This window comes from Nipponia nippon, unplaced genomic scaffold (assembly GCF_047370975.1).
Source record: "Nipponia nippon isolate SJK-2023a ecotype South Korea unplaced genomic scaffold, ASM4737097v1 scaffold_4, whole genome shotgun sequence".
Classification (NCBI taxonomy): Eukaryota; Metazoa; Chordata; class Aves; order Pelecaniformes; family Threskiornithidae; genus Nipponia; species Nipponia nippon.
This window is the reverse complement of record NW_028262358.1, coordinates 105,753,226-105,780,399: the sequence shown is the minus strand read 5'-3', so window position 1 is coordinate 105,780,399 and position 27,174 is coordinate 105,753,226. Positions and strand designations below refer to the sequence as shown.

General features: G+C 34.8%; 1 protein-coding gene across 1 annotated transcript in view; it reads right to left on the bottom strand.

The window, feature by feature from the left end:
• Window positions 1–27,174, bottom strand: part of SNTG2 (syntrophin gamma 2) — a 286,578-nt gene that overhangs the window by 21,963 nt on the left and 237,441 nt on the right. Inside the window, exons 12-14 of the mRNA XM_087775769.1 lie at window positions 25,903–26,019; window positions 16,834–16,905; window positions 12,008–12,217 (exon numbers count right to left, since the gene is read on the bottom strand). Coding sequence (XP_087631895.1) covers window positions 12,008–12,217; window positions 16,834–16,905; window positions 25,903–26,019 — 399 coding nt within the window. The remainder of the gene's footprint in view (window positions 1–12,007; window positions 12,218–16,833; window positions 16,906–25,902; window positions 26,020–27,174) is intronic.

The following is a 27,174-nucleotide window of genomic DNA, read 5'->3' as shown; positions in this document are numbered from 1 at the left end:
ACTCTGCTGTAGGATTATATGCTGTCCAAGAAACAGGGGTTCCACTTGTTTTCCAGTAAAATTCTTTAAAATCATGATTACTAATAATGCCTGTAAGTTAAGATGTTACATTCTGAGATCACCAACAAAGATTCATAGTAAAAAAATACCATTTTATATCATTTTTAAAGAATCAGTTACCAACCTTTTCAGTCAGTATTCCTTTTCCTAACATTTCCTTTATTTCCTTGGCAAATAAAGTTTCTAAGGAACAAATGAGACTCAGTGATGTTGCTCATATAAGGGCAACACAGAAAAATGACATAGTGCATATTCCTTTTAATGGAGTTTACTTTTATAACTCTAGTGCTGTTGTTCCTAATGCCTCATCAAGCTTGGAGTTTCAAAAATACAGCTGACGCCTGGCGACATTGTGGTTAATTATTGTCTCACATGAAGAAAAACCTCACTTTTGCTTTAACTACAGCATTCATATGGAATATATTAATTCATTTTGGACTCAGCTATGTTCTGTTGAGCAGCAATTCTAGTGTTTTTGACCAGCCAAAATACAGAAATAAATACCAGTCCTCTATTCTAAATGAATATAAATTTGGCATGTACATGATTTTGCTTGTTTATTTTCAAAAAAGCAATTGGAAAGTAGACAATACCATTACACTTTACTGCTTAAACTACACATTTCCCCTGCTACTTTGTCAACTACTTTATAGATGTATACATACATTTGCTCTAAGATGAGCTGTAAAGGTTTATTACAGGTAAGTGGGAACACAGACACTATTTCTCACTATACTCATGTTATAGAATTCAACACATACTTTTTAAAAATAAGTGATAAAAACAACCAGACAGCAAAGCATTTGGGCAAGAACCATACCCATATGCATACAGCATACATATTGCATACTGTATTGATATTATTCACTTACTCACTTTAAGTTAAAATACGTGTTACGCCTCTGTGTGGAAATAATATGCCATCAATATACTAAATGTTAAATCTTAATAAAACTTTGACTTTGCTTAGAACAAGGGAGTATTTCCATTAAAATTAAATTATTTTATTAATCTAATAAATAGATTTTTGGAATATTGTTTTCCAGAGAGAAGTCATCTCTTTTACATGTAAAATAACACAGTTGATGAGAACACGGTTTTATTTGTTCAGTAAAAACAGTACCTATTTCATATATTATAAAACAGCCATCATCATCATCTCATTCTGGTCTTTTTCCTTTTTTATAGTTAACTACCAATGAATATAGATACAAGCCAATAACAATAGTGCATGCACTTAGCATGTTTAATTTAGTGATGACTCCAAAATCTATTAAAGTTAACAGCACAGCTCTTTTGAGCTATTCAAGATTGGTCTGTTGTTACTTAATATAAAAAAAAAATAATTAAAGCTTAGCCATATGCAGATGAAAATTAAGTGACTAAAAATCTCAAACAGAACAATTAGAAATACCCCAAACTGAGCACTTTTCCCTGCTAAAGGAGCTGACTTTTTTGAACAAAGTCCATGATCTCATAAAGACTTAAGAAAGTGAATTGTATACAGATGAGGATGAGAGTGGAATTCTAATGGGCTAAATGTATATGAAGCAATTTGTTTGTTATTCTCTATTAAACTGGAAATTAACATAATAATTGAATTTAATTGTGACAGTTTTCCCTAGAAATCAATTACTGGTCAACATTTCAATCATATTAACAGAGGACTCCAGGGCTGCCAATTTGAATTGAAAAAATTTTAATATCATCCAAATATCACTGATACTTGGTCTTATTTCTGAGACCAAATCCCACCTCATATTATATTTAATATTTTTTTAGTCTTTCTGTCAGTGTGGGCATCTGTAAAAATGGGAGGAAGTTTGCAGGACTTGTCAGAGGAACTTAAATGCCTGAAACAGAGAAGGACCTAAATGATGAGCTCTTTTATTATGCATTAGATAGAAACTAATGCACAATAGCATTTAAAAAACAGTAAGTCTAAGGAAAAAAATTATACCAACAGCAGACAGTTTGGAACACAGATAACTTGCATTAAGACTTTATACAGCAGCTTTTTAGAAGCTATTAAATCATACAGGAGTGACAGGAGTAAGTTTTCTTAATGCATCCAATGTATTTACAGAAACATAGAGTTTGGTAAAAGCCTTAATATGGGACTGGCTAGGTCAAGAATGAGCTTTTTTGAAAATTCCTCTTTTAGCATAAAAAAACTCCGAGTAGGATATGGAGATGATGATAAGAGCAACCAGAGTTGTTATGGTTCTACTGAGAAATGTATCTCAGCCCACATACAGAGTGTACTAGGAGGCATACAAAATTAAACCCCTTAATTCTGAAGACAGACTGCAAAATCTTTTTCAACAGTCTTTTCTCATAGAATGACTTGTGCTAAACAGAAGTGCTTTTTAAACTCTTCGAAATTCCAAAATAGTTGAATTAAAAATGCGCATACTTTGGCTTCCTCATATTTTAAAATTCTGATTGTTATTTTAGGATAAAATATTTTGTATTATATATCACAATTTTTTTTAAAGCAAAACTTTCAGAAGACATTTATAAAGTACATTGAAAGCATTCTCACTCTGAATCCACATGACGTGAGAAAATGAAATGACAATGAAATCTGACATTCATCAAAAGCATGAGAGTTTTCAGAAATTTCATCAGAACAGACTTCTGAAGCTCAGGTATATTCCTGTTCCAGATAACCGTGCAAAAGGATCAGTTAAATAATTTGTGTGAGAGTGACTGAAGGAATATCATCTTAACTTAAAAAATGTGCCAGATCCACTCATTTGGTCATACCTTTAAGGAATTCATCATATCACAATTAAAAGGTTACAGAACTGTGATAATTATGGATAGATACAATTAAAACCACTTTATTGAAACAAAACAGATCCGATTAAAAATCTTGTACATTCCTTCAAGTTCTGCAGTTGCTGCAATCGAAGGAATTGCATCTTAATGCCCTAAAATGACTCTTTTTTTACATACTTGACTGGGTATTATAAAAAAAGTACATTCTCTTGTAAAATATGGTGCTGTAATCTGATGATTTCAAGAAGACATTATAGTTGTTTTTTTTTAAACACCGATGCACATCTGTGGTTCAGCATATATGTATGCAAGAGACACACTGGCACTAAAAGATTTTTCAAAGGACTCAAATAATGGCTCATTATACTTTCACTGAACTTCAAAGCAAGCTTTTACTGATTTCAGTAGAAGTAGTGCTAGCTCAGTGCTTAGTGCTTTAGAAAATAATACCTATGCTTAATACGTTCATGTTTTAAATGCTGGCTTTCTCAGGATACTGCTATGCTTGAAACTTTTGCCTTTAGGTCATCTATTACAATCTGAGCCACACTCATAAGTAAAAGTCCTGCCACACAACAGCTGTTCTAACTGCAATAAATATTTATCTGATCTAATCTATTTGTAATTTATAATGCTCGTGACATTATAGCAGCTAACTGAAAAAATGGTTTTCTTAGTAGAGCTCTCTCATTGGACAGACTGCCTTTTCAGAAAACTCCAGCATAACTGGGATTAAGCATTAAACCACTATCACAGACTATCACACACACAGGCACATGTGGCCTGAAGCAAATGTTCCTCTGCAGGGAGTTGTGTTCCTATAGGAAGACTGATAGGTCAACTAATTCTCCTCAGCTGTTGTAGGTTCAGCCATTACTTGGCAAGATGAGCAGATAATGCAGTTCTGGATGCCTACTCATGGCCATGGCATTCTCTCTGTAATGTGAACCTATGGCTAATGTAAATCTGACAGAAGAAGGAAGACTTGCTACCTCCGCTGCTGAACAGGCAGACTATGGCTTAAATTGGTTGCAGGAAAAGGCAGTGAGAGAAATGGAGGTAGGAGGACAAAATCAAAGGCCAGCAGCTTAGCAGTGGTCATCCTCTAGCAGTGAAAATTCAAAGTGCATTCTTTAGCCGTGGCTTATGTCAGGAACAGATTGTGCTTCCTCATCTCTGTGCCTGAGCAACAGCTCTGTGGTTTTGTAGCAACTCATTTTTCCATAAAGAAAAGCAAGATACAACAGTGACTTGAACGCTTAACAGTTTCCTACCTGTAGATGGTCCCAAATATATTTTCACATACTTGAGGCAGACTGTCAGTAGCAATCATAGTACTCAGGCTGGCACCATTCACCTTAGTGGAATTCTACTGGTTTAATTCAGCAAAGGCACTGACTTGTTTTTGACACAGTTTGTTATTATATAATAAAGGTTTTTTCTTTTCTAGTGATCTATAAATTCTAGAATTTTGCAGTCAAAAAATAATTAGAAATGCCAACAAGAAACATTACTGAGTACAAAATTCAGTTCTGAATCAATGATGCTTGGACTGGGATTTTGTTTTTCTACCTGATTCTTATAAAGGAATCACAGGCAGAAAATAATAGGGAATACCAACTTTTGAAAACATAAAATAAAATATCAAAATTCTATGATAATATTACTCTATAAATTTGAAATTCCATGAGATTAACTTCTTGACAGCTTAGTAGTTTCATCCTTATTCAAGTCTATAATATTCTCTGGAAAATAATAACAAAACTAGACTCACACCACATAGGTATTATTTAAATCTTTGGATTTATAAATAAATATAAATATATTAAGAAGTATACATATATAAGTCTTTGGATTTACCCTTTCAATATGAATAATTTGTAATTTTAAGCATATACTATTTTTCGAAATATTGGTGTAGCTTCATGGAAATCAACATTTTATATTAATCATGTTTAAAATACAGAATATGTAAACAGGATTTTGTTCAATAGCCTTGTAAATTGGTACATTCTCTTGCTTTTTTAAAATTATAATAGGTGCATTTCTTGATTCTCACCTGGTATCTGAATTGTTGAATTATTAACCACTTTTACAAATGTATTTACAATTAACCTGTGTGGTTCTCAGCATCTTTCTTTGGGTTGGAGAATGGTGGGTTTTTTGCATCAGAATGAAAATGAGTTAGAATCTAATAGCATTTCTAAAGATGACCAGTTAAATTGGAATTGTAATAAGCTTTCTGTACATAATGAAAGCAATCTAAAACTTAATTGTGTAATTAAACTGGGTGCTTCTGGTAACAAACTGATACGTATCTTTTAATGACCCTGTAAATCTAACCTAATCTAACTGCTATTTAATATCTCACCTGAATTTAAGGAGGATATTCACTTTGTTTATTTGTTTGTTTCAGAAATTAGTTCTGAAATTAGCATATGGTGGCATTTCCATTTTAAAATATAAATATATAAATAAATAAAAAATATATATTATTCTGTTTCATATATGCTTTATCATCATCACAGAATATAAAATTAAGATAGCATTGCCAACTGTATTTAACATTTTTGCATTTTAAACATATTATTTGGAGCTCACAAGGATTATACTATGATCAACCAATCCTATTTTACTCATCCTCTCAGTTTACCATGAAGAATTAATAGATTCATAAGGTAGAAATGACACTTACTTCTTATTCAGACTGCCTAATTTCTGCTAGATTTGTTTATTTAGGTGGACTTGTTTTGCTCAGTCTCAGAGATTTAGACTACCATTTCTCAAGCAGCACTTACTTAATTCCAAAGATGCCTAGAAACAATGGGTGTGTTTGTTCTGACTGCACAGTTACTGAGACACCCAAAGTCTTCTGAGCAGCTCAGAAATCAGGTAGTCAGAAGAGTTAGGTTAGCTGTGACAGGAGGATAAGTGGAAAGATACCTACTCTCTGCTCAAGTCCCAGAGGGGACACAGTCTCTAAGATGTATTCTGATTACATCTAATTTGAGTTGTAGTAAGATCAATTCCGAATGCCATTGGAGAATGACCAGAAAACACCTTTTGTGTAACATCCAAGGAAGAAGACCCAGGAACTAAACTTCTTTTAGGCTGCCTGGATCCAAACATCACAAACTCTTTTCTTCAGTTTTCTCTAAATCTAAAATCTTCAATTTGACTTGTACTTATGCTAAAAAATAGTTTCAGATGGGGCTAATTCCACACTTCTTTGTAGCTTGGCCGCCATACAGTGGGAATGCAAGGGATACATATCACTGATCAATGCACATCACTGTTTACATTCTCAGTGGCTTGTTGAACACTCAACTTCAAGCATATATAAAGGAATGTTGCTAAAATACGCATTGATGTTCAGTGGCAAAAAAAAAAAACTGTTCAGAAGCCATTTGAACTTTTATGTAAAGGAATTTCTCCAGCTGGTTCCTAATTTTGAAATCCTGAGGAGTTTATTGTTATCTCCAGTGGACTGAGAATAAAAGCCCAAACACATAAATTAATTTTGGCTCTTTCTGGAGCTGCTCAAAATATAGGAGCTATTTATCCATTTAATTTATGAAAAAGTAGGTTTTTAAAATGTCAGTGCAATTTTGTGCAGTTCTTTCTTTTTTATCTCTCATCATTATAAGTGATTTTACACATCATAGAAGCAACTAGGTGATTTGAAATATAAGCATTCTTTTGATGTTACATTATTGCTTATGACAGGTTAGGAAGTAGTACGTATCCATACAGTGACTAATATATTGGTATTTTATACAATATGGTCAACTGAATGCTTTTAAAGGGAAATTATGAGGAAATACTGCTTTCCTGGACAGGTTATTGAAATCAGTTGGAAGCAACCTATTCACTTCTATATGTTTTCAATTAGTTCTAGTGAACCCTTTCAGAAGATTTTTAACAGAAACATGCATGTAAAATTAACTAAGAGTCCAGAACAAACAGCAAACAGTTGTAGGAATCAGGAGATAGATTATTTCATAGATGTCATAGATTATTTCCTGAGCTGTAGAGAAGTGATGAGAGGGAAGCATTACATGGGTAAGTTTTATAAAGAAAAAACATAAATCTTCACTAGAAAAATGAGAGGTGAAAACCACAACCTGTCAGCAGTATGGATTCTGAAAGGATTTGTAAATAAACAATGTATGTTTCATGGAAAGCAACTTCATCTTTCTCAGATGAGAATGTTATGAATGGGTTAGAAATTAATTAAAACTGATGAACTGGTAAAATCTCTGAAAATGTATTACAAGGAAATTTAAAAAGGTGAATAGAAGAGAGGATATCAAAAAGTAACCAGAGATAGACCATCAAGCAAAAAGGGAAAGAGATACAAAAATGAGGAAAGGATATTGTGTAAACCACTTCTTCAAAATAATTATGTGATTTTTTTGTTTTGTTTTGTTTTGTTTTAATCATCAGTAACATGGTTGAAGATTCCTCAGGCATTTCATACAGAACATCCCAAAGAACATACAGTGTATAGAGGGAAATGTTAAAGTCTGGAACAGGAAGATGGTGAACTAAGGATACTGTAACATATGTTACTCTAATGTCTGTCATCTTTCATAAGTGTGGAACAATGCTCACGCTCACAGATGAAAACAGAGATTGGCCGGACCAACCAATCTTGAAAAGGGATTCATTGTTGCTTAGAAAACAGAAAAGGAATTGATTAATTGCATTTGTTTTAACTATAAGGACTTGATTAATAGCATTTGTTTTAACTATTGTTTCTTTTTTAAGGAATTTTAATCATGGTGTTTTAGCAGAACAATATTTGTGGAAAGAAAATTGAAATGGGAATCTTATAGAAACAAAGCTCCAGGTTTGCATGCACAATTATTCCCTATAATCATTTTTGCATTTATCCAGGAACAGACATAATCAGCAAGCAATTCTGAGTCACAATGAGCCAATCTGGCTTACATGATCAGCATCAAGAATCTCACTGTAGAGAAGGGTTTGTTGTTAACTCTTAGGAAAATGAGTAAACATTAAAAATGCATACAAAAATAAAAACACCCACAGAAGCAGATACGTTAACTGAGATATAAAGAAGGAATACACAGGATAATTGCATTATACATTTATGTTAATTATCAACTGGTTTTGGATTTCCAATAATGTTTACATGACATGGATTTAAGTGAAATATTATTACAACAGCCGTGAATTTTTTTTGTTGTTATTTTTAATGTATATTCCTCACAGGAGGAATTTGTATCATTCCAGGAACATGAATTTTACTGCTAACATTTCTCTTAGCACAATACATTCATATCCTTATCCTCAACAAACATATATTATATTTTTATTTCCAGGGTTTATTTGTCTGTCAAGATCAGTCATTGAGTTACAGAACAAAATGGAAAGAAGTTTGCTAGAAGTACTTACCTTTAAGCACAGAAAATAACCATGCAGGAAAACTTCTTGATTATTCTGTTATGATTGAGTGAAGTCCGACTTCTGACCTATTTTAATTTTTGCAGTGACTCATATTAAACAACTTTTTTCATCCAAGCAAAGTAAATGGTTTCATGAAACTAGGTTATTCAGCTGTATGAGGATTTGAAAGAGCTTGCAGCATCTGCATCACAGCTGGAAGCACAAAGGGAAAACTTTCTTTCATGTTTAAAAGTTGCTAGATAAATGAGGAGAGTATGTAACCATGTCCTCACTATATACACCAATTGCAGGTATTTCAGTGACACTGCAGTAGATGATTTTCCCCCTGTATGTTTTTTTCAGTCTCCTGAGAGCTCCTCTGTCTTTTGCCCTCCATGTAATAAGTACCAAGTTTTAAGATGCCAAAACAGTTAGCCCAACTTTTCTACAGCTGATAGTAAAATGTATTAATGTCACTCTTTTCTCTGTCTGCTACCAAATACTACTGCAATATCCTTCTCATCCTTCTGTGGAATAAGACCGAAGACCCCAAAGATCCAAATCATCCTATCAAGATGTTTTTGCATTAATTTAACAATCACATCCAAGACTCATGACTCAAGATAATTTCCTTTGAAAAGAACAGTTTGAGGAGAGGGAAGAATACTGAGAAAGTAACTTATAAAAGACAACATCGAAAAAACATGGAATAAAATCCCATAGTACTGACAAGACTACCCTGACGGGTCAAAGAATTAGTAAGAGATCTGGAAAAAGTGCTAGCCTTTTATTTTTCAAGACTGTCTACATTGTAAAAAACTTTAAAAAAAAGAAGAAAAACTACTTCATCTGATCATCATTAATTGGTCTTGCACTGGTTAGGATGTTCCAGGTGAGACAGAGAGGCTTGCTGGGATTTGTGGGAGATGACTGAACCTCTGGTTATGATTGAGAGGACTTCACTGCCTATCTTCCTCCATTGCAATGCTGACCAACCTCATGGAAATGCTTTTTAACAGCACTTTTTCTGCCTTTCAACTGCCTGCCTGCCCTACTTCTATTGTGTTTTTATTGCCCCCATCTGTCCAAATTATGCCATCAGTGACTACAGTATTTTTCATAGGAAGAAAATATGGATATTTTTAGCACCTTGATTTAACTTAAGTTTGCTTGCTATAATTATTTGTAAATAGATTCATTATATCAGGATCCCTGAATTTCACAGTTTCTCAGTAGACTCCTTTTTGTAAGCATTTGCAGCTTGAAATATGGCTTTAAGATAGCTGAAAGCGGAATGATATTGTGAGGGAGATTTCTTCCTGCTTTACTGCATTCTTTCTGTCATTTAACGCTGCTGCCATTTTCAGAAGAAATGTGTAAAAAAATCACACAGCATGGGCAGTATAAAATTCAAAAGCACCTTTGAACATACCACTGCACCATAACATTTCTTTTCATAAACTGTGTAAGGACAGAATCTTCTCAGAAATACAACTCTTCTTATAGAAACACCAAACATGAAGACCGTGAACAGGATAAGGTTAACAACAACCCTGTCAAAGACAAGATCCTAATGACCCTCAGCAGTAAACAGAACCAAGCCACATTTAAATAAGAATGGCTAAAATGACACAGTGCAATCCAACACCTGCCATGGATCTTGCCCAATCATTTATGAATAAAAATGGATTTCCAACGGCAATTACGGTCCTTCTTCAAAAGAAAGAATTTTTATGGACAATCTAACCTACTGATGACAACCTTCAATTTTCTGGATACTGAAATGCCAGTTGTTTTTCTACGGCTTGAAATAATCTATGTAATATTAAGTTGCACCTCATTCACGCTGCTCTTGATATCCTTCTGAAAAAAAGGACATTCAAAGGAGTATTTATGTTTTGAAGGAAGAAAGAAAATAGTGGAGTCAAAAGATTTTTCACTGCTGGAGAGCGACTGCAGTGCTTTGCATCCTACTGACATAGTAGTTTACGACAAACCTGAATGTATGCAACCGAGTGAGAGAAAATTAAGATATGGGAACACACATATATAGACTTATGCACTACAATCAGGATTTTAATTGAATGTCTCTCCTGGAGGTTTCAGATAGGTTAAACCACAGCTGGAAGAAATATTAATGTCTTTTGTGTGATATTGGTCTAGAAGATTGTTGGATTCAAATGACAAAAGATCATTGCACAAGCAAAGAATTGTCCCTTAATTTTAAGACTGTTAGGTTGTAGAAGGACAACAAGTTTTGAGATTTAACAATAAATACTTCAGAAATCAAATCAGCTGCAGAACCAGCTAATCTCCACCCTTGTTATACTTAATTTTAATTATATCTTATCTGCTGTTTATATGGATAATAAATAGGATCACTGAATGGTTCGTCAAAGAGTTATATCATCATTTCTTGAAGAGTTCATGTGAGAAAATACTTTATGCGTACTCAATATGAATTATTAATCCCTCCCTCATGCCCAGCAATTTTTCAGGAAGAATTGATTTTTTTCTGAAGAACTGCATTCCTTCTCAGAAGTGCAGGGGCAATAGCATCACCATTACAAAATCTTTTTTGTTACCTCATCAGTCTGAAGAGACAATTGGAAGGGTTCTAAGCAAACACCTTCAAACCTCGTTAGAATCCCAGAGATTTGGAAATTTAGAAGAGCTGATTCAACACCCGTGCTAGGACTCCTGCTCCTTGCAAGCTGTGCTAATGCAATGCTGTGATCCAGTGCTCTCGCTATTGTAAACATCTTTAGGAGGTCCCTGAACATACCAGATCAAGCTTGTATTTGTGCTAAACTGTATAAATATGTTTTTAGTTGGAGAAGGCCTATACTTTTAATCCATACATCCCCATACCACTGGTCCAGTTCACTTAGGAGTATGCATCTAGATATTTGCATTATCAGCAAATAACTTGTTTATATAACAGTCTAGAGGTTCTTTAAGTTGCAACTTAAATCAAAATCAATTTATCATCTTTGTTTTCATACCACAAAATATCTCCTTTAGAAGAAAGTATCTGCTTTAGGACAAGCACAATCATTCTTTGGACTCTACTCACTGATTCTAATGGGAGCTTAGTCAGCACAATGCTAACAGACACCCACATTTAGACAACTATACCAGGAATCTTGATCTTAAACTTAAAATGACCTAATGGGAAGTGCACCCTCAGATCCAAGAAAATAATTGACTTGAGAGAATTTTACTAGCTGTTTAATTTTGAGAATCTAAGACTATTCTAAATTTTCCTCTCACTTTTACGCTGAGTCTTCAAACTCTTCCAATGTTAACAAGGACAATCCCCATCTACAATTAACAATGTAAGAGCAAAATATTTCTTCTTTGAAAACAGAAACCTTATGTAAAGCATACTAAATTTACCTTACGTGAGTGGAAAATAAGCTTTCTGGAAGAAAATGTTCAAGGTGGACTAAAGAATCTCCCCAGAAATTGTTTTCCAGTGGTAAAATGTATTCATTTCCAGTTTGTTATAATCAAGGTCAACTTCCAGTTTTCAAACTGTCATAGCACACTCACAGACTGTTATTACATAGTCATTGACATACAAATATTGATGTGATGATGAAGCTTTCAGAAGCCTTAAAGTCTACTCAGATCCTTAGTTATGGAGCACATCAATCTGATACAATTATTAAATATACAAAATCTAAAAATTTGTTAGACTTATTTTACTGATGAAATGGCTCCAGGATTTAAATTATTCATTACTTACCCCTGTTCTTTGAACTTCCAAGAAAATCGCTCTTTGAAATGATTTCTCCCACACTGCCAACTCGCTGCCCAGCTCTACATTGAAATAATGACTCTTGCCATGTCCAACCATAACACTGAAACAATATGGCCTCTGGTCTTCAAGATCAAAGTCCTGATGAATACCTAAATACAAGTTTGCTTGTAGCCAGCAATCATCAGCAAGCCAGAGCTGAAAGACATGTTTCAGTATGTGATTCTTCATCTAGCAAAAACAGTTAGAGCAACATTGTCTTCTGTAAGTGATGGGTACTTGGATACGTTATGTCATTATGTCAATAATTACCTTGAAGGAATGTTCTGAGAATTAAGTAATAATTTCAAAGACAACTTCTCTGCTACTTATTCACTTTACCCTGTATCATGTAATCTGAGCTACTTCTGCAGCTGCAAAAACACTGTCAAAGTCACCTGAGCAATACATATGTAATTTAAAAGGAGTTTGTAGCAATATATTGTTTACAGTGAAAAGGAAGGAAATCCCTGAATTGTCTGAATACAATTCAAGAGCTGTGTACCAGCTTTAAAGGAGAATATAACTACTCTGTTCTAATTGGGTTCCAATACGCTGAACACCAAGGAATGCAGTAATTTATCAAGCACTCAAGGGCTAATTGTAGAAATGACAATGTGAGCTTTCAAATGTCCCCTAATAGCTGCCAATACTGCTCTGCAACTACAAGGGGAGTGAAGTGAGATCCTGCATTCAGGATGAAGAAGAGAAACTTCACATTAGTCTTTCATAATAAAAAACATCCCTGTAACAGAATGTTTTGTAAATGAAAACAAATTCTTACAAGAAACTTCCCTAATCTTTCAAGACTTCATTGATTCACATAAATACAGAGAAAAAGAAAACTAAATAAAAAGGCTACTGGTATACATCTGAGTACTTTCGCTGACTGAATTTCCAAATTACGCATTTTTTTAAATTTCTATTTATCAGATAGAGCCCTTTCCTATCTCAATTTCTCTATGATGGCATGGGGCAGAAAAGCATGAAAGAACAAAAAAAGTAGTTTGCAAAGAGAATGTTATTTCTTATTTTCTAAAGTCACCTGCAAACAGAATTTTCTTTCTCCAGCACTCCAGGTCAGGTTTAGGAGACTTGACTCTAGTCAAGCAGATCTGAGGTAAAAGCAGTCATGTTTGATTGGACTTAGGTGGCTTTGAAAAGACCAGAATGCAGCTTTGCAGTGACATCCAAGTCCTAGAATCTTGTAGTCAGGATAAGCCCTACATAGATTTAGAATTTATTTTTCCAGAACATCTAATAGTCCATCCTAGCCTATTGAGGCTACAGTTGAAACTCCATGCACTTGAAAACAAACAAACAACTGGAATTTGAGCATACAACTGTAATGTAAAATATTCTGATACATGTAAAATAAATGCTTAAATGTTCAGGGTCTTGTGTCTCTCCTGTTACAGATGCACACACAATTGCCCTCGCAGGACAGCAGTGAAGATCCACCTTTTAGTAATGAAAAGCAGAGGAAACAAACGCTCTGCTAGCACACCCTCCTCTGTGTACTGCTCTCATATTCACAAATAGGATAAAAATACTCAGATGGGACCTGAAAATTTCGCTTGTGCTGGTGAATTACTGAATATCATAAAACTGGCAAGTGTAACCTTATGCAATTTACTCAAGTCTAGTCTGTTAAGCGATGGATGTTTTGTGGGGTACCTCAGAAGCAGCACATAATGCCACTAGGGTACACAGCACTTTGTTGACAAAAATGGCCCTGCAGCCACCCAAGGAGATAACAGTCTTAAGGAAGTTCAAAGTTATTTTACAACACTCCTTTGGACTGGTGAAAAGGAAGCTGCACAAAATACCTGCATATCATCTTGTGTTCAGCAGCCATGGAACGACAGGTATTACACCTACCTCTGCTTCAAGACTTAATACTGCTCATCGTGGCTCGTAGACTACTATATTATTATTTTTTACTTTGTATGTGAAAATGTGATGTGTGAAAATATCAGACAATAAAAGAAAATAAAATGTTTTTAAGAGAGGTAGCTTTAAAAAATGTATCTAATGTTCTTGCCCCTGAAAAATCCAGGTTTTCAGTAATAGTTCCAGTAAATATGGAGTATGAGGCAAAGTATAGGAAGAACTACCAGAGATAAAAGAGACCACATTTTCAATCATCTGGTTGTTACCACTACATGTTCACAAATATGCAAGTATGTGATATATTGATGAACTATAATTCACATACTTGCATAAGCATGTTTGTGTATGCAAGTGTGTATTGATATTTATGTAAACACACACACAAATCTAAAATATAGCAAACATTTTGTTTTAAAATGCTATTTCCATATTGGATTCTTATTTTCCATGTTTAACTCTTGTGTCATAATAAACATAGATAAGAAGCTTACAATTAGGTGAGTAATAAGTGCACCTCGCCTTAAAATCCATCTTTTGTGAGCAAGATACAATAGCACTCTCCACCACAGCTTTGCACAAGTTCTAACTAGCTTCTGAAAATCCTTAAGAACACCCTCCCCAAACAGCAGTTTTTACAACATAAACTCCATCTTCCAGTCTGCAATGTAGAAACATGACTCTCTTAAGGTTTTTTTCTATCTTTTTGGATTTGCTCAGTTTGCCTCATTGTCATTTATACCAAAGAATCAACAGAAAAGAGGTTAAAGTGTTGAATTTGAGCTTTTGCACTTTAGCTAATATATTCATCAAGACTGGCAATTAAGCATTCATTTATAAAATGTCAAGAACATTAAAGAGTTGAATCTTGGGTAGTTTATTTCACACTTCTTTTTCTTAATGAAAAAGTATCACAGAATTTGCTTTAAGGATAGATTGTCCTTGAAATTACCAGAATATTCAAGGAAGGACTGAGTTTCAAATCAGTAGTAACATTTCAAGGAGAAAAAAACAAAACCCAAACCATAGCAAAATCTTTTCAAAAGGCATAATGAGTATATATTTCATTGCTTCCTGACTTATCTATCAGGAAAAAGTAAATTTTAGAAAAGATTAAGGAGACAGAACAAATAATCTGGGACAGAGCCTCTGCTCTTTGCTGCTGTCTCAGGGACGGGCAGGACCTGAAGTTGCCCACGGGTACCCAGCTGGAGACACAGTCACATTAAAATAATGCTATGCCCACAAAAATATGGCTGTGCTCCTGCAGCCTGTGCTCCGGAGCTGTGCACAAGTCCCGAACTCCAGGGTTGCTATTTTCCTGGCACGGCAATGCCCAAGACCCTTCCCTCTCCCCACATTTCCTGGAGAAGGGAACCGTCCTCCCCTGCCCAGTGACAGTAGGCTTACAACAGAGAAAAAACAGGCAGTGATGGGCTGCAAAACTGACAGCTGATATCAGCAGAAACTCTTTGAGCAGCCACTTAATGGAACTGACACCTCTGTAAAATGCAGATGTCAGCTCATGTTTGAGGGCTATTTTTTCTAGATTTCTGTCAAGTTCTGTGCGCTCCTTGCTCTGTTGGTTGTAACTTCATCATGTTTTCAATTGATCTTTTTTTTTAAGTCACAGTCAACAAAATTGGTGTAGGAAACATGCCTATGTTGTTGAAAGTCAGCTTGGGACAAGTAGTTTGAGCAGTCAGGACATCGAAACTCCCTGCCGCCCCATTCTTTGAAGAATTTGGTCATTTAGCGCTACAGAGAACTCCCCTCTGCTGAACAGGGCGCTAAAGAGGAACGAAGTGTTACTGTCGGGACTATGATTTTTTTTTTCTTCTTTTCACTTTGCCTTCTGCAAATTGTCCTGAATAATTGTGTTGCATCAGAAAAAAACCCAAAAAAACCCTTAAGCAGTTCTCCTTCAGTGCAATGTTAAGTCAAGATCTGTACAGGTAACAGAGCAACGACCTTCCTTCTCCACAACATTATTACATGGTCAAAGGAGGAACAGCAGAGAGAAGGACAACAGTTGGTGGCAACTAAAGCTGATTTGTGATTTTTCAGTGAAACAGCATTTTATCTGAAAAGACTGATCTCTTTGGTTCTGCCCCCCCTCCCCTCCCCTTCCGATAATATGTTTGTTTTTACTCTTTTAGGCAAGTAGGCTCTCATCTAGCCTTACCTCACCTGCAAAGCAGTTTTTTACTAGCTGGTAAAGAACTAAATTAATCTATCTGATGCAACCTATTAGAAAATATCTTATGTAAGTCAATTATTTAAACAGATTGCTAAGGTTTTGCCCAAAATCCTTGCTTGGGAGAAGCTAAACAGAAAACATGACACTGTCTCTAGGCAGTGGAAAAAAAATGAAGAATTCTATGGTACACAAATGCACCATGTTGCCCTTTGTACGGTAAAACCTACTATAATATTTGCAAATTACACATGATCTAAAAAGGACATAATTTTGTACTTCTAATTACTGAAGTTAAAGTATCTTTATATAGATCACAAATTACAGCAAAACCATTCTTCATCACATTCACTTTAAAATCTGAGCCACGAAGAAAAAAGCAATATCCAGCTTCATTATGCTTAGCTGTGTGTCTCACCTGTACTTCATACAACCAGCTCTAATACTGAAAAATTTCTTCAATATAGAAGCATTTTAGTAACTTGCTCACTTGGAGCTTAATCCATTTTCCATATTCTCTTATACTTGCATAGCTAATGCACTAGCCATTACAAGTAGTTTTTTTTTAACAACAGATAAACTATTTGAATGTTAGCTACTCCCAGTTAAGATTAACTTGAGCTTATCATTAACAGGAAAAGGCAAGCTTTCTTTACTAAATAATATCATTGTACATTAGGAAACCTACCTTGTGAATTTTAAATAGAACCTCACAGAGGTTATAGATTTTTTCAGCTCGTACCCAGTCTAGTGTGCTTACCTATAATATCAAAAGAAAACATTAACAACACATTCTTTACTCTAAAATCATGTACAGATGAAAAAAATTAAAAAGATTTCACCCATCAATATTCTACTGGATGCTCTAAATACAGGCACATTATTACATTTAATATCCAGCATTTAGAAAAGACTGTCAAATAGTGTTCAGCTTTTACAGAAACAGCATCTACAGGAGTCTTAGTATAATTAAAAGGTATTAAATAATTTCATTGACATTTTCCCCATTACATAAGCATATTTATTTTCCAATATGCTAACACAGAGAACTCAGAGTCTCAAACCCAGAGTCATTCAGCTTTATGTCTCAATTTAAAAAAAATCTTACAATCAACAGACCAAGATGCATTCCTAAATTCAGATTTGAGTTTACATGTACTAGGGCACCAATATCTTCATATTAAAAACTGAAAAGGGCTATGTGACTGCAATATTTGAAATTAAGAAGAATGACAACTGTGTGCTCAATGATGAATACCAAAAGACATACTTTTTGTTTTCTTTTGATTTCGTTACTTTATCCTGTTGACATGACAGGTTGTTAAAATTTGACAGTTAGAATGATACTTGAAGTTTTTCCCTAAATGATATAATGTGATAACCTGCTTTCTTTTAAAAACAGTACCTAGCCTATGTAGTTCAAGAAAAAAAAAAAGAACCTATACATAGGAAAAACACAAGGGGAATACACATTATTTTGATTATATATTTTAGCGCAAAATCCTAGCTCTGGTGAATGCACAGGAATGGCTACATAGATATATGAAGAATTTGACTAAATTGTAACTCTGATGCTTTAGCACATGGAAATAAGTGTTTTGGTGACTCTAATAGCAACTTGGATACTTTAAAATGCTAGGGCAGATGCAGCTTTGTCTGGTTTCCACCTCCCTCCCAAAAGGAAGAAAGCAGAAAAATTAAATTAAATTATTTAGGTAAAACAAAATTTGGCTGTAAAGCATCTGGCTTCTGTAGATGAAATTTCACTAGGAAAAAACTATGAAATTCAATAACAGATTCTTTTTCTCTGTATTCACAGTAGCACACAGTTCACCTATAATAATCAATCTTGTTCCTGATGTTTTGCATGAAGATCAACATGATTTTTTAAAATTTATTTTTAAGTTGAATTTCCAGGTCTTCATAAATTATAAACCATTAAGCAAAACGGTAATAAAATGGTGAAAATCCAAACCACTACAACACTTAGGAGCAGAATGATGTGACTTCTACTGGTTATTAAATGTTATTTCAGGGTGCTGTTGGAGGAGTAATGTGAACCTCGTGTTAAGTTTCTTTCTAATCTTATATGCTCTTATGTCCACTCCAGTTGAAACTAATGAACGTTATTATTGAGTAGACCTCACAGCTATGTGTTTCAAAGCAGTTTCAGAATTCACCTGAATTCTTTCTTCTTAGCATGGAAAGCATCCCACCTAAGTTTAGACATCAGAAATATCTAATCTTAACAACTGTCGTGGTTTAACCCCAGCCAGCAGCTAAGCCCCACACGGCTGCTCACTCACTCCCCCGGGTGGGATGGGGGAGAGAATCAGAAGAGTAAAAGTGAGAAAACTCGTGGGTTGAGATAAAGACAGTTTAATAAGTAAAGCAAAAGCAGCACATGCAATAATCTAATCTTAATTTCACCATACTGGGAAAGAAGGAAAAAAAAAGAAAAAAAGGCAGTGCTTTCTCCCAGTGTCTCTAACTTTAGATTAGATCTTTAACTTCTAGATGACTAGATTTAGATGAGATGAATCACATATTGCCAACGGGACTGAAGACCTCCAGAAGAGAAAGTTCTATCATCACATCTTTTCAGGATATAAAGGGATTTATATTCTAGGGTTCTCCATTTAACAATTTTTACATTTTAACAGTCAAATGACAAACGTCACTTGAATACAATGCATGCAGTAGAATATGTAAAAGCATGTTATATACTTTGTTTTATTATGAGCAATTTCTCATCATAAATTAAAGCTCAAAACATTACATATAGCTTCCTTTAAAAGTACTCGGTACTACTTTAAAGGAACTTTGTCAAATATAAATCTAATGTTAGTTTTTTTAGAAAATTAATTTAAAGCAATTTTAGGTATTGTACTTGTCCTCCCATCACTTCATAAAATGTAGCAAGTTGTAGAGTCATATATTTCTAATTTTTAGATTACCATTACTCTTTTCCTTCTAGTAAGGTTCCTTCAAAATTTTTTTGAGTTTTGCTTTTTAATTATTGCTAAGAGTAAGCAATAACACAAGTTCAGAAACAACTGAAACTGAGGGATTACAAAGCCGATTCATAAAGAAATATTATACCTTTAAACATGCTCACATAGAGCAAATACTGCAGGTCTTTGCTTAATCCTTATTTACAGAGAAATATTTTTTACTTTGATGGTTGTTTTGAAAATAGCATAATTAAATAATACAGGTTTTGGCCCATTACTGTTGATTCTCAAAAGGGATCTTCATGCTTCTTGCAAAATAAGGTTTATAGCCTAAAAGGTGGCTAGTTCATTATTTGGTCTTGAATTTCTCAAAGGGAAAGATTCTTTTCAATCTCAGTTAACCTTCATTCCTGTTAGTGGCTAGACAAGATACAAAAGCATAAGCACCGGCTTAATCCGCTGTTTATGAAACTGAATTTAGTGACACAGGCTATAACCTAAAAATTGTTGAGACATGACTGAAATTTCATTTTCTTATAACATTTCTTTTGATTCCTGAAGATTAATTTAAACTGTTGGGGTTCTTCGCTGCTATTAATGATGCTACCATGGACAATGGTGACACTGCTGTGACATTAAATTCACTCTGAATACTTCAGCTTTCTCCCCATTATCCTGTGCATCTCTTTCATCCTTTGACTCTCTGTAACCTCTTATGACTTTTTCAGCAGAGACAGCTAGTGATGATGAGAACTGTCGGCACCTATATAAGCCAAGATTTTCTTTTAGTGTGTATGTCAGAGAAAGGCTACCATACTTAAAGCCAAGAGTGAAACAGTCTGAATATCATAGTGTGCAAGGTCATCAGGAGAACATGAATGACATGTTGAGAGGGATTTTAAGGAGGGGGAACAAACATACTACAAAGGGATACTAGAATCCAAGGAGACAGCTGACATTATTTATAGTTTTCTCAGAACCATCATAGTACATCTAAGTTTAAATTGTTATTGTTATAGACTGCATTGCTTTAAAAAAATTACAAATGATCATATACTTCTAGTCAATGAGAAAAGCTGGAAAGTATCAGAACAGTTCACAAAAAGTGCAATAACCTCCATTTGTTTTAAAGGATGTTTCAGTTTATTGCAGGTTTATCCATCATCACACATTTAATAACTGGGTAATGACTGGTAACTAAGATAAATGAGATACTGAAATATATTCTTAAGTAATAAAAAAGTTTTTCTCATTATTTCCCCTTGGAATTGTTCCTGGAGGTATTCTACACATTGCAATTCCTTGGGTTTATTTTAGCATGACAAGATAATTATTTTTTAGTAAAGCATTTGACAAAATGTTTCAAAAAAGGTATATTCCGAATGGGTCACTTAATGAGACATGCTTTCGTTCATTTGAATTTAGTTCTGACAAAGAGTCAAAAATAGTCCCAAAATACATGAAAGTACCAATTAGCATTCATTGAGCTGCCAGTTTAATTCTTGTTTGTCTAATACATGAATTTATGACCAACAGTAGCTCAATGCTGTTATTATTATTGGAAGACCAGATCCTTAGCTAACTCAATGCATTATGTGATGTACTGAATACCTGGTTTTGTAGATATTTGGCTATATTAATCCTTTCAGAAAGATTGCAAAATAACACCTTTGTAAAGTCACAGATAACACTGAGCTGATCACAGATAGAAAAATAGGAACCTGAAGTTACAATTTTAAGTCCATAATAAGAGACTGAAATAAGTATGTAGAGTTACAGAAGTGCTAAGTGTTGCAGAAGTACTTTTTACTTCAGCGTGAATTTCTGTAAGTTCCTCATGTTTTAAAAACAGGCATTGCAGTGGATTTCCAAAAATAAATAAACTACTAAAATCTAGGTTTATTTAGTTAGACCAAGTAATCTCAGCATCAGTTCAGGCTCATATTCCAAATATACTTAGCTTTAAATATGTGTGTTAATCATTGATTTTTCTTTAAAAAGTTATGATTTAAAATAGAGAGAAAACAATAAATTCATTTTGACGCAGATATATAGTAAACAACAAGCTGAAAAAGTTACTCCCTAGAAGAGAACTCTGCAGTTATAAATTAGGCATAAGACTGTTGTGCCTATTCAGAGATCAGCACTGAAGGATTGACGAGACATGAGAAATAAATATGGGGTGCATGTAAAAGAGAATCACACTTCAAAACCACTAAAGTCAAAGGGAACATAACATAGTCTTTGACTTTCTATGAACATTGAGTCTGATTCTAGAAATCTCAAGTGTGCCCCAAAATATTAAAAAAAATTGAATACATTTAAAGAGTAAAACTTAAGGAAAAAAAAAGATCAAAGTGGCTGTAATACTTATTACTGGAGTACAGAGAATGCTGCATTATCTAACGATTAAGCAGAAGCATCCAACCCACCTAGAAGTACTAAACAGGCCTAGGCAAAAGATAAAATACTTTTAGGTCAAGAGTAATTAATTTCACTGGTCTCTCCACTCTTCAATGGAAAAAATGAGCCAAGTATAATTTTAAAAAATTAAAAGATATTAAAAAGGAAAAAAAGATATCAAGAAATGTTCTTGATGATATAGCAGTATAAGAAGCCTAAAGATGTCCAAAACAACTCAAACTTGGTACAAAACACACACTAAGGAGCAGTCAAAATAAATAAAACAAATAGAACAAAATAATAAAGACTTGTGTGTAGAGTTAAAAAGTTCACCAAAAGCATTCGTGGTCAAGTCTATGCCTTCCAACTCATTGCCACCTCTTTTCTAATATGTTACATTATGTAGCATGTACATTACAAATACAAGTATTTAGGACTTACATAGCAGTACTCTCTAACATTCAAAGCACTGCTCGAGCTAATTACATTATGCAAGCTTTTCTTCTCTGAAATGTTTTTCAAAGGTGAACCTATTTCTGTTACTTTCACATTACTCCTGTATTTATTCCTTTTCTTAAAACTATAAGCAGCATATGCAGAGATTGCCTAGCTGCCTTCATGTAAACCACTTCAGTGTTATTTAATCATGTTGAAAAAGTTTCATAATTAAGGGTAACGCAACAGCTCTAAAAATATGGCTACTTTAAGACTTGAATTTAAAAACCACATTGAACTATGAGGAAGACATAAAAAATCAAACAGTACGATCCTCCCCTACATAAAGCCCATATTCCATAAAATCAAAACATTTCATTTTTCTGGAAATTTTCAATGACATAAAAAATAGCTTGTTCTTGAATGACAATTTTGAATAAAGTCTCTCCAATTTCTTCTAGCATATGAATTCAGAACCTTTTCAAGATCTGAAAATTGACAGAAATTTATTAGATGCTTTTAGAATGTAATAAAATACTGCTTGTATATTAACATTGACACATGAATAATTTCTGTTTGTGCAATTGTTTTTCACATGTGCGGTTTTCAGAAATGTGTCACAATTCCAGTGCAGCAATCTGTAAATGAAATCTGTAAATGTCTTAAATACCATCAGATAAGTCACGTTAGGGATGCAGAAATACCATTCTCTGTTAATCACACTGTTCTTGATATTTACTTCTATGGTGAAGTTTCTACATTTTTGGAAACACCATCTGAGATATTGTTGAAATGGAGTATAAATAGAATATTACTTGCCATAGTAATTTCTTTCATATTATAATATCCACATTTTTTCCACAATTTTCTTGATTTTTGCACACGGGTAACTATGTTTTCCATTCTTACGAAAGTTAGCAGCTGTATTTACATTTGTATCATCTTTTACACACAATGAAGTAGAAAAAGAGTAAAAATTGTACCAGATCCTTTTATAAGCAGTTGTAAAGTTACGGGTAAGGTCATTACAACTAAAGATAACTGTATGACTTGTAGGTAATCTACTCTGTGCACACTACATTGATACACTGATACACTACATTGATTCAGTATGCAAATAGCAATACCATCATAGAAACATCTCTGAAATAAAACATAGTGCTAAACTCTTAACTTCTAAAGATCAAGCAAATTAAACCATCTGTATTTTTGTGATAGAACAATCCATTTTTTAATGTTTCATTTAACATAGTAAAAAAAAAAGTCAGTGGGACTAATGGTAAGAGCAGTACCATTAAATATCCCTAAAAACAGTGAAACAGCTCTATGCACGGCTTTGTGTGGAGACCTGTGTTTCCAGCTATAGAGCTGGGACATGTGACACAGAACCAGTGTCAGGGCACAGAGTGGGTTAGTGGCTCCCCGGGTGCTGTGGGAGCTCCCCCGAGGTCTGGCAGGGCAGGGTCCTTGCCAGTCAGGGCCCATCGCATCACCCTGTAGTGGGTTGACCCCGTCCAACAGCTAAGCACCCACACAGCCGCTCGCTAACTCCCGTCGCCCTGCAGTGGGGTGGGGGAGAGAATAGGAAGAGCAAAATCAAGAAAACTCATGGGTCAAAATAAAGACAGTTTAATAAGTGATGGAAAGAGGAAAAAAACAAGTGATGCAAAGGTGATCACACTCTGCCCGCCCAAGCAGACCGATGCCCAGCCAGCCTCCAAGCAATGGCTACTTTTGAAGACCAAATCCCCATTTTTGATTGCTGAGCATGATGTTTTATGGTACATAATAACCCTTTTGGCCTATTTGGGTCAGCTGTCCTGGCGTTGTCCTCTCCCAACCTCTCGCCCACCCCCAGGGTGAGCAGTGTGAGAAACACAGAAACGCTGTGCAAATAAAGCTCAGTAACAGCCAAATCACTGGTGTGTTAGTGTTGCTTTAGTCACAAATACAAAACCCACTGCCATACAGGCTGCTATGAAGAAAGTTACCTCCATCCCAGCCAGGCCCAGTACATGCCCCCAGCCAGGAGAAGGGCAGCCACGGCAACTGGGGGCAGCCCCAGCTCTGGGCACCAGGCACCTCCCTGGGTATAGGGACGGGCTGAGGCTGTGCCTGGATGTGGGCCTGTGGGTGGGCCTGGCTCATTGGGGCCCACGGCTGGGCAGGACAGGGCTGTGGGGAGCTGGAGACTGGCCCTGCTGCGTTGCTGAGGCAGGAGTGATGGCAACGGGGGGCTGCAATGGGGTCCTGGGCTGCAGGAAGGGTGGGGGGAGCATCAGGGAAGAGGGTCAGGGATAGTCAGGGCTGGAGGTGCCCTCAGGACACTGATAATCATCTTTGAAGTGTGGCTTTAGAAACAGGTTTGAATTCTCCAAGTGTGTGGTTGCTGTAAACTGCTAATTTCCTGTTTTATTTTTTTCCCCTGATATTAAACATCTGTTGAATAATAAAATAGCAAGAAAGCTGGTCAACATGTTTTATGACTTATAGGTTCTGTCACACTTACTGGTATACCTGATTACTGGGATGACATAACACATTGACCAAAGGTGTCCCCTTTTTTCATTTTTCTGAAAAGCCACTGTTTCTACAAAAAAAACTGTGCAGAAACACAATACAGTGTAGTAGATACTGACAAGTAACATGGTACGAATACTAGCAAACATTCATCCTCACTTGTATGTTCTTAGTAGAGTGCTGAACATAATAAATGAAGTAGTTTATCCCCAATTAGTATCATGTAGATGGATAGTTTTAATTATATCAAAAATTTTTCTTCAAAACCAGGTCTGAAAACAATAATTAAAATTTATAAAGGAAAAGCATTCATGTGGTGTGTTATTTATTTGTTTAATATTTTTGTATTGTTTTTGCGCTTTAATTGGATTGTAGTAATGGAATCAAATTTTAGTTCCTTGACTTAACATATAGACAAATAATTTTTTAGAGGGGAAAAAAAAAACTTTTCCCAGATGTGCTGTCTCATTTTAAAAAGAATACTACTGGCCATTTAAAAATGCTTGAAGTTAACAGGAATCACTGGACTTAGAATTTCAATCTAGAAAGAGAGAAAATGTGACTGATTGCTTCTCACTGAGATTCATAAATAAGGTTCAAAGAGTATGTACTTCCCAGAGGTACTGCAGATGGCACAGATGTAAAGGATCAGATTTTCTTTGGATCAGCTGAAGAAATTGGGAGACTGACCACCTTCTGAGCAAAACCATAAGGAAGCTGTACAATTGAAATTGCATTCTAATTCCACATTTTATTCTTTTTGATTTGTTTAAAGCAAAGGGTCTCCGGAGAAAAAAGAAAGAAAGGATAAAACAATACCATATGGTAAGTATGGGTCACTTTTTAAGAGTTCAGAATTCTACTAATTTCTGTTTCATTCTTTTAAATTAATTTTATTAGTTTTTTTAAGAGAAGTATTAGATAAGTCATCTGTTGTGAAATAGAATTCTCATTACTATATATGTAAATTATCAAAGCAAGATGATGTCATTTGTTCAAACTGTACAATTAGCACTGGATTCTCTTTAACAGTTCAATCCCTTGCCTGTGTGCAAAATCCCCAAGTATCTACTAATAGTACGGATGATGTATTTCACAATGTCTCGTCTTTAAGAGAACAGAGTAACTACCAACTCATTACATCTACAAAATACTTTTGAATAAATAAGGTAGGAAATACTGGGCCTAACCAACCAGAGAAAAATCTGAACTTAACAACTTTAAAAAGTAAAACACTTACTCCCTATTAGGAATAGTAAGGTATGGTAAGATTTTCAGGGGACCTTGAAAGAGGTTAAATATCTAAAGCTTACTGAAAGTCAGTGGCATCTATGGCTTTAACTTCTTTTGAAATCTCAGCTGACGACTTGGTGAGGAAAAACAAAGCCAGACATAACAAATGGGTTTCCATTTACAATGAAATTGTCACAAAAATATTTTTTTACCGGTGGAGTGCTGAAAATATAGAAGGACGAACCCTTCAGTGCCAGAAACTTGAATTTGTAGAGCTGAGAAGAATCAGTTCCTTCAAGTCTCTCATTTACCCATCCCATATGTATGACCTGTAAAAGAAAATAGCTGAAAACGAAAGCTCTATTTTTCAGTGGAGCATAAGATATATCTGGATAGGTCAAGTCTTTCCACAAGGAAGAGTGATCATATTAGAACAGGATGCATCATCCCCTTCTTCACATTTGCCTTCCCACCACAGCCATACTCCTGAAGTGTACGGTATCATGCCAGTGTGTCAGAAGTCCTTGAAGAGATTTAAACTTACAGTACAGGTTGACTCTTGTCTGAAATAAACACCATTTTAAAAGCCACCTATGTATGTCTCAGCAGACTCTCACTTGAGCCAGCAGAAAACCTAGGTGTACTGAAATAGTTCAGCCAGCAGTTTATAAAAAACATGATCCTACATTGTCTATAGCACAGTCAAAACTTGGACATACTGAGATCTCTGTTACATGTACCTCTGAAGAAATACATCTGAAGAAATCACTAGATTTATCTGAAATCAAGCAGCTTTCTGTATGCCCATGTTTGCTGTTAACAGTGTCTTTGTCACACTGATCGTCTGTCAGAGTTTATATACTTTTTTTAATACACACTTTATCTCATGACAATGATTTATGTTCTCATAGAATGAAATGTCAAATTCAGTTGTTACACAACTTTGCTCTAACAGTATTACAATACATGTCTTTGTAAAGATAAATTAATTTTAAGAAAAAAATAAAATTAAGAAGTAAGACTGCATGCTTCCTTTTTGAGGTAGATGCAAATTTATAAGGGAATAATGCCATAGTGTGGTAGCAGAATATCATGAATGTAGTTACCCACCAAAAATAACGAACATAAAAACTTTAGGTTTTCATTTTGCATACATTAAGAGGAACATATTGCTCTTGAAACACGTACTTGAATCTAGAGTGATCCACCAGTCTGAATATACAGCTATTGCTGATAATCAAAGTACCAACAGTACTGCAAAAGACAACCATACTTTCTTTGAATAAAATTCTAAACTTAGAAAAGGGGCACTGAATTTCTCTAACTGAAGTAAAATGAGATTTGTTTTTCCATTAAAATGTGCTTTATGTCGAAGTATTCCATCTGAAATGGGAATAATTTCCTTTACTTATTTGATGGAATTTGTGTGAAGGCCCTGTCACTGTTGTATTCTTATCTATGGCTGCAAGATATGATAGGAGCGC